The sequence below is a fragment of the Gymnodraco acuticeps genome, unplaced genomic scaffold (genome assembly GCF_902827175.1).
Source record: "Gymnodraco acuticeps unplaced genomic scaffold, fGymAcu1.1, whole genome shotgun sequence".
NCBI lineage: Eukaryota > Metazoa > Chordata > Actinopteri > Perciformes > Bathydraconidae > Gymnodraco > Gymnodraco acuticeps.
This window is the reverse complement of record NW_022990636.1, coordinates 38,180-47,500: the sequence shown is the minus strand read 5'-3', so window position 1 is coordinate 47,500 and position 9,321 is coordinate 38,180. Positions and strand designations below refer to the sequence as shown.

Below are 9,321 nucleotides of genomic sequence, written 5' to 3'. Positions count from 1 at the left end.
TTACATATTGTTTTCCTATTCTGTTTATGTTTTGCTGGAAATAAACGTTGAAAAGCAACAGAAACGTCCAGTGGATTGTGTGCTGCGAGTCTGACACTGCTTCCCAGCCCCAAGCTCTACATGAGGCCAAGAACAATCACTGTTGAGGTGAAGGTTACAAGACAGACTTTTGGGGATTTTGGCCACTACACATTATATTATTATTATTTATTATTAATATATCTATTTATTTTAATGCTGTCAAAATTATCGCGTTAACGGCGGTAATTAATTTTTTGAATTAATTGCGTTAAAATATTTAACGCATTTAACGCATGTGCAGAATGGCCCGCCCCATACGTGCCACCAGTGGCGGCGCCAGGGTATGGCTGGGGTAGGCGACACCCATACCAAGAATTGGCTCAGCCCCACCATGAACAATGATGTTAAAGGAAGCAAAATAAAGTCCGCCAACTCGCGCGGAGTAAATTGCACAGACAGAAGTTAGCAGAGGTGTGGACTCGAGTCACATGACTTGGACTCGAGTCAGACTTGAGTCACAAATTTGATGACTTGAGACTCGACTTGACAAAATCACAAAACACTTGCGACTTGACTTGGACTTGAACACCAATGACTCGGGACTTGACTTGGACTCGAGCCTTCTGACTTGAGGTGACTTGATACTTTAATTCAGAGGTCTCCAACACGCCGATCGCGAGCTGCCGTTAGAAGAGCAGACTCCCGTCGGGGAAAGCAGAATCTTCAGCCGCTCCTACTCTTGTTGAGAATCCTTGCAGGCAGGGGCGGGTCTTTATTTAGCTGGGCCACCATGCGGCCAATCATATGCGAGGACACACTAGGATCATACCATTATGTGAAAGAAGGGTGGGGGGCACAGCATGTGTAGTGGTACAGGCCAGCTGCACAGAGCGACGGGGAGCCGGATTTAAATGCAAGCGCGTCGGAAAAAGTCAAGAAATGAGCGAAAACCGAAAAAAGAAGCAGCATCTGCTGCTTTTCAATTACATTGGAGAAAGCAAAGCTGAGTGCAGGATTTGTAAAATGAAAATAACCTTCAGAGCAGGGTTTTTGGTAACCACCTTTATTGTCAGAGGTGGGAGAAGTTCAGACAATTAAAAAAAGTTACAATCAGGGTTCACGCGGGGTCTTAACAAGTCTTACATTTGATAATCTGAATTGAAGGCCTTAAAAAGGTCTTAAATTTGATTCAGAAGGTCTTACAAATTATCGAAAGGTACTTCTGTGTTGCGAGAGCGTCTAAATGTGTTTTGGGGGAAATGTCCGGGCTGCAAAGTAACCAGTACGGTAATAGCCTTTCAGTTCCCCCCAACAATTTGTATTGAATTCAATCAACATGGAACCAGTAATCACTAACTTTGTTTCCCCCGGCCCCTTATTGGAGAACACCCAGCTAGTAACCTAGGGTTGCCAACTTTGGGTACCTGGCTGGAGTGAGATTTTGATATCATGGGTTTAATTACACATATGCGCACGAAATGACTGCTATCGTGTCAGTAGCGAGACCTTAGCATATATATAGGATATATATACAATATATACAAATACACAATATTGGACACAGACTATAAAGGACACACAGTTTCATTCACTCATGAAAGTCAAACACATGTTTGATTCCACTGTTTTATTGTTTGCCTGCAATTAATTGTCTTATCGTACGATAAATAAAATGAACTCGATAAATTGCCATTTACATGAGGATGTGACTAGCAGTTTGAAAGGATGTACTTGAATTATTATTATATATTATCATTATGTCAGTGCTCTAAAATGGTCATACAGCGGTGCCGACAATATTATCGGTTATCGCAATAATTTCCGGGAAAATGTATCCAACAAAATTAATTATCGTGAGAGGCCTATACATGAAACACACGCACACACACAAATCTACAGACTTACTCCAAACCGCCAAACATATTAATTAACACACTCTCACTCTCACTCTTTGACTCTATTTTGGCCCAGTAGAACAATAAGCAGCAGGCTTTTACTTTTTTATAATTTCTACTGGATCTTAGATCGGCGCATGCGCAATACGGGTCGGCAGTTGCAAGAGAGTATTTGTGTTGGGTAATCTCTGGTAGGGCTAACCCATACAGTGGTGGGGCTCATACACGCTCCCCTTGACAGTGAAACGCCACGCGGGAGGTTTAGATTATTTCCCCGTCTCAATCCAAATGGAACTGTATGAAATAAAAAGGCACATTTGTCTTGTAGTAAATAAAAAGGGCGACTTGGAGCCAATCCTGCAACTTCCCCACAGGTGAAAGAGTTGCCATGCTGACAACCCAACCCCTGCAGGGGGGTCTGGGGGGATTCTCCCCCAGGAGATCTTTTGAAACACTAACATAAAATACACATTCTGGTATTCTCTTGAGAAGAAAAATAAATACATCTATTACTACACGACATATTTTAAAAAATGAATGCCATTTTAGTTTGTTACTTTGTTCTGAAAGCTGAACCTGCTGCTCCTCACAGAGAGAAGAGGAGAGAGAAGAGAGGAGAGGCTGTGAGTTACTTTACATTGTGGATAAGGGCGGATAGCCCCTATTGTTCTGTGTGTCAAAATGAAAGACAGCCCACACACCTATCAATCATTAAACCGTGGGGTCTCATTTAATTACGTGTTGATTTCTATCAACACGTAATGTTGTATCGATGTATAGAGATGTACTACAGCAAAAGTATTCTCCGTCGGGACTTCCTGCAACAACACCACGCCGTTATCTTGATTCTGATTGGCCAGAAGACATTATCAAAGATGTTCTATTGAGAAGACGATCACTACGTGACAAAAGTTTTCAAAACCGTTTCTAGTCTTTGGTATTCTTGTTTTGGCGTGAGAATAGTTTGGGCAGCGTGAGAGCGTGAGATTGAGAGTGAAAGCGTGTGTCACACGCCAGATGCGTGAGAGTTGGAAACCCTGAGTAACCTAGCAACCAAGCGTCAGCTCATGTAGCCTATCTTCGAATCTACTTACAAATAAATATGGGGAAGTGTAAGTTCAACCGTATTTGGTTGGAAAACATCTCATTTAGTGCTTGGTTGAAACCAGTGGAGGGAACGTGTTTGAAGCCCGCTGCACCTTTTGCTAAAGAAATTAGCGTTTGTTTTGCTAATGTAGCGTTAGCTAGTGCAGCGTTAGCTAATGTAGCGTTAGCTAGTGCAGCAGCTCCCGCAACAACACCGGGGGACCTCCGGGCGAAGTTTGGGTCTACGTCAACCCTAAAAGCGAAGGTGCTATAGACACTAAATACCGCAGCTAAACACCAATCATACAACAGCAACGATGAAATAGTGTAGCCAAGGCAGCAGAGCTCTGAATATAGCTCTTGTCACTCTCTCTCAGAGACAGAGACAGAGACAGAGACAGAGACAGAGACAGAGACAGAGACAGAGACAGAGACAGAGACAGAGACAGAGACAGAGACAGAGACAGAGACACACACACACACACACACACACACACACACACACACACACACACACACACACACACACACACACACACACACACACACACACACACACACACACACACACACACACACACACACACACACACACACACACACACACACACACACACACACACACACACACACACACACACACACACACACACACACACACACACAAGGGCTGCTCGATTATGGCAATAATCAAGATTATGTTGGTCAATAATTAATATCATGATTATTCATTGACTTTGAAAACATCCATTTATTGAACTTTAAAACAAATAATAATTTGAACAGTATCTTTTTAACTGTTGATTACCCTGAACGTATAATTCAACTGAAAAACCAATACAAACATTAATTAAATAAATGATACATTACTAAAAAATGCATTAGATCAAATATGTTGTGGTGCACCGTCACAACCTAGCAAAGCAAAATAATCGTTTTTTTCGATTATGTTGTTTTCGTAATTGTGGCAGGCCAAAATCGTAATTGCGATTAAAATATGATTAATTGCACAGCCCTAACACAAACACACACACACACACACACTCAAGCACACACAGACACACTTTTTGTCTAACACGCTAACACAGTTCTGTACTGTTATGCTGTTGTGTTCAGTCACTGTTCTTATGTTGAACATGAATACATTTATGGGACGTATTTCTTCTTTATATACATTTTCCTTCATACTTTATTGCCGTGAAATAGGTCTTAAATTCTATCCAAAGTGGTCTTAAAAAGGTGTTAAAAATTCTTAAATTTGAGTTGGCGAAACCTGCAGGAACCCTGTACAATAAAAAGTCCTGCATTCAAAATGTTACAAGTAAAAGTACAAAAGTATTAGCATTAATATATAGTTAAAGTACCACCTGCAGAGGGATCTAGATGTAGGTGTTCTTTTCCCCATAGAGACCGCCTCGCTGCACATTATACCTTGCATGAAGATAGATTGTGGGTCCCTTACAACATGTTGTACACAGTGGAAATAAACATTGTGGTCACCTCAACATCAGGGATCTTATACACTAAACTCCTTCTGAATCAAACCGTCACGGTAGCCTTACCTTACTGATCCCTCTTCAAATAGAAAAAAACACGTTGTCATTACATTTGGTGAAAAACACATAATGACTTGTTTAAGACTCGTTTTGTCAAAGTTTAGGACTTGGACTTGCCCATCCTGACTTGAGACTTCACTCGGACTTGAGCGCAAAGACTTGAGACTTGACTCGGACTTGAGCGCAAAGACTTGAGACTTGACTCGGACTTGCAAATGACTTGGTCCCACCTCTGGCAGTTAGTCAGATTGATTTCAGCCACTTGTCTGGAAATACGGAAGACCAGAAACGATTTTGAAAACTTTTGTCACGTAGTGATCGTCTTCTCAATAGAACATCTTTGATAATGTCTTCTGGCCAATCAGAATCAAGATAACAGCGTGGTGTTGTTGCAGGAAGTCCCGACGGAGAATACTTTTGCTGTAGTACAGGTAACACATAACTGGTACGCAGGTTATGTGCGTAATCTGAAATGCGTACCGTCACTTGTGTCACAAAGCGCATTTGCGTACCGACGTACTTGTGAAGCTTTTCCAGAAGGCGGTTAGATCACCGGACGACAGAGTCGGTCTCCGTGTGCACAGACAGGCTGCTGTTAACGTCGGTCTGTACAACGGAACTGTGCCAAAACTACACCAACCGGCTGTGGAGGGAGACTCCCCCCCTTCACTGGAGAACTGCGCTAAAACAGCTGATCACAACGTTCACACTCTGTGGTCACGAAGTACTCCACTAGCCGCCCCCCCTGTCGACTTTCCTGAAGAACTCCACTAGCCGCCCCCCTGTCGACTTTCCTGAAGTACTCCACTAGCCGCCCCCCTGTCGACTTTCCTGAAGTACTCCCCCGTTGATAGAAATCAACACGTAATGAATTAAGACCCCACGGTTTGATGATTGATAGGTGCTCTCTTTCATTTTGACACGCAGAAAAATGTTATAATAAACATAGATACTGTGTTAAATGGATATATCCGCCTTCTTTCATTTATCTTTCCATTCCCAACAATATACATAAAGAAATGACATATTTTGGACGTAGTTCGAATGGTGATTAATCTGATTAATTCATTTTTAAGCTGTGATTAATCTGATTAAAAATTGTAATCGTTTGACAGCCCTAATATATTTGTTTACTTTTTCATTGATATTGTTTTGTATTATTATTAAAAAAAATGGTATTCATTATTTTTAATTAAAATGTATATTATAATTATCTGCATTCACCTTTCATCATGCAGTATCCAAGGAACAACGCCACGATGACGACGGCTGCCATGGCGAGGGTTGCCAGGGCGATGAACGCCGCCTCCCCCCTCCTCAGCAGCTGCTGGTCTGCAGGACGAGGAGGAAGAAAACCATCATCATCATCATCATCAGGATTTCCATTCAGCAGTGAGACCAGTAAAGGACTGGAGAAGGATCAATAATTAAACCAGGCACGTGATTGGTCGTCTCCAGAGAGGGTAAAAGTACACACATCCTGTACTCAAGTAGAAGTACACATCCTTTACTCAGGTAGAAGTTCAGATACTCGTGTTTAAAAATACTAAAAGTAGAAGTACTGACTAAACTTCTTTATCAAGTAAAAGTAAAGAACTTTGAAATGTACTTCAGTAAAAAGTACCCATAACTAGCAGCTGCTTTAAAGAGTACCTGACCTCCCTTTATATTAATAGAACAATAATGTCATTGTTAGCTAATGAATGTTTCCATGCTGAACAACGGCAACATGACAACGTTTCCATTGGTCCCTCTTCTTTAGAGAAGACCAGGAAATGATGGATACACGGATCGTGTTCAAATCAATAGGCACGCAATGACTCTAAATAATAATGATCACGCACCAAACACACATTCAGACTAAAGCAACCAGCTGTTTGGAAAATGAGAGAAGTAGAAAGTACAGGTATTTGAGTTCAACATGAGAGAAGTAGAAAGTACAGGTATTTGAGTTCAACATGTAAGAAGTAGAAAGTACAGGTATTTGAGTTCAACATGTAAGAAGTAGAAAGTACAGGTATTTGAGTTCAACATGTAAGAAGTAGAAAGTACAGGTATTTGAGTTCAACATGTAAGAAGTAGAAAGTACAGGTATTTGGGTTCAACATGTAAGAAGTAGAAAGTACAGGTATTTGAGTTCAACATGTGAGAAGTAGAAAGTACAGGTATTTGAGTTCAACATGTGAGAAGTAGAAAGTACAGGTATTTGAGTTCAACATGTAAGAAGTAGAAAGTACAGGTATTTGGGTTCAACATGTAAGAAGTAGAAAGTACAGGTATTTGAGTTCAACATGTAAGAAGTAGAAAGTACAGGTATTTGAGTTCAACATGTAAGAAGTAGAAAGTACAGGTATTTGAGTTCAACATGTAAGAAGTAGAAAGTACAGGTATTTGAGTTCAACATGTAAGAAGTAGAAAGTACAGGTATTTGAGTTCAACATGTAAGAAGTAGAAAGTACAGGTATTTTAGTTCAACATGTAAGAAGTAGAAAGTACAGGTATTTGAGTTCAACATGTAAGAAGTAGAAAGTACAGGTATTTGAGTTCAACATGTAAGAAGTAGAAAGTACAGGTATTTGAGTTCAACATGTAAGAAGTAGAAAGTACAGGTATTTGAGTTCAACATGTAAGAAGTAGAAAGTACAGGTATTTGGGTTCAACATGTAAGAAGTAGAAAGTACAGGTATTTGAGTTCAACATGTAAGAAGTAGAAAGTACAGGTATTTGAGTTCAACATGAGAGAAGTAGAAAGTACAGGTATTTGAGTTCAACATGTAAGAAGTAGAAAGTACAGGTATTTGGGTTCAACATGAGAGAAGTAGAAAGTACAGGTATTTGAGTTCAACATGAGAGAAGTAGAAAGTACAGGTATTTGAGTTCAACATGAGAGAAGTAGAAAGTACAGATATTTGAGTTCAACATGTAAGAAGTAGAAAGTACAGGTATTTGGGTTCAACATGAGAGAAGTAGAAAGTACAGGTATTTGAGTTCAACATGAGAGAAGTAGAAAGTACAGGTATTTGAGTTCAACATGAGAGAAGTAGAAAGTACAGGTATTTGAGTTCAACATGTAAGAAGTAGAAAGTACAGGTATTTGGGTTCAACATGAGAGAAGTAGAAAGTACAGGTATTTGAGTTCAACATGAGAGAAGTAGAAAGTACAGGTATTTGAGTTCAACATGAGAGAAGTAGAAAGTACAGGTATTTGAGTTCAACATGTAAGAAGTAGAAAGTACAGATATTTGGGTTCAACATGTAAGAAGTAGAAAGTACAGGTATTTCTGTTCAACATGTAAGAAGTAGAAAGTATAGGTATTTGAGTTCAACATGTAAGAAGTAGAAAGTACAGGTATTTGAGTTCAACATGTAAGAAGTAGAAAGTACAGGTATTTGAGTTCAACGTGTAAGAAGTAGAAAGTACAGGTATTTGTGTTCAACGTGTAAGAAGTAGAAAGTACAGGTATTTGAGTTCAACGTGTAAGAAGTAGAAAGTACAGGTATTTGAGTTCAACATGTAAGAAGTAGAAAGTACAGGTATTTGGGTTCAACATGAGAGAAGTAGAAAGTACAGGTATTTGAGTTCAACATGAGAGAAGTAGAAAGTACAGGTATTTGAGTTCAACATGAGAGAAGTAGAAAGTACAGGTATTTGAGTTCAACATGTAAGAAGTAGAAAGTACAGGTATTTGGGTTCAACATGAGAGAAGTAGAAAGTACAGGTATTTGAGTTCAACATGAGAGAAGTAGAAAGTACAGGTATTTGAGTTCAACATGAGAGAAGTAGAAAGTACAGGTATTTGAGTTCAACATGTAAGAAGTAGAAAGTACAGATATTTGGGTTCAACATGTAAGAAGTAGAAAGTACAGGTATTTCTGTTCAACATGTAAGAAGTAGAAAGTATAGGTATTTGAGTTCAACATGTAAGAAGTAGAAAGTACAGGTATTTGAGTTCAACATGTAAGAAGTAGAAAGTACAGGTATTTGAGTTCAACATGTAAGAAGTAGAAAGTACAGGTATTTGTGTTCAACGTGTAAGAAGTAGAAAGTACAGGTATTTGTGTTCAACGTGTAAGAAGTAGAAAGTACAGGTATTTGAGTTCAACGTGTAAGAAGTAGAAAGTACAGGTATTTGAGTTCAACATGTAAGAAGTAGAAAGTACAGGTATTTGAGTTCAACGTGTAAGAAGTAGAAAGTACAGGTATTTGAGTTCAACATGTAAGAAGTAGAAAGTACAAGTATTTGTGTTCAACGTGTAAGAAGTAGAAAGTACAGGTATTTGAGTTCAACGTGTAAGAAGTAGAAAGTACAGGTATTTGTGTTCAACGTGTAAGAAGTAGAAAGTACAGGTATTTGTGTTCAACGTGTAAGAAGTAGAAAGTACAGGTATTTGAGTTCAACGTGTAAGAAGTAGAAAGTACAGGTATTTGAGTTCAACATGTAAGAAGTAGAAAGTACAGGTATTTGAGTTCAACGTGTAAGAAGTAGAAAGTACAGGTATTTGAGTTCAACATGTAAGAAGTAGAAAGTACAGGTATTTGGGTTCAACATGTAAGAAGTAGAAAGTACAGGTATTTGAGTTCAACGTGTAAGAAGTAGAAAGTACAGGTATTTGAGTTCAACATGTAAGAAGTAGAAAGTACAAGTATTTGAGTTCAACATGTAAGAAGTAGAAAGTACAGGTATTTGAGTTCAACATGTAAGAAGTAGAAAGTACAGGTATTTGAGTTCAACATGTAAGAAGTAGAAAGTACAGGTATTTGA

General features: G+C 39.2%; 1 protein-coding gene across 4 annotated transcripts in view; it reads right to left on the bottom strand.

The window, feature by feature from the left end:
• Window positions 1-9,321, bottom strand: part of LOC117554725 (bone morphogenetic protein receptor type-2-like) — a 55,732-nt gene that overhangs the window by 19,392 nt on the left and 27,019 nt on the right. For 3 of the 4 annotated variants that reach the window (XM_034229215.1, XM_034229212.1, XM_034229216.1), the window contains exon 4: window positions 5,783-5,890. The exons of the other annotated variant lie outside the window; for it this stretch is intronic. In XM_034229215.1, the coding sequence (XP_034085106.1) occupies window positions 5,783-5,890 (108 nt within the window). The remainder of the gene's footprint in view (window positions 1-5,782; window positions 5,891-9,321) is intronic. 4 annotated transcript variants of the gene reach the window in all.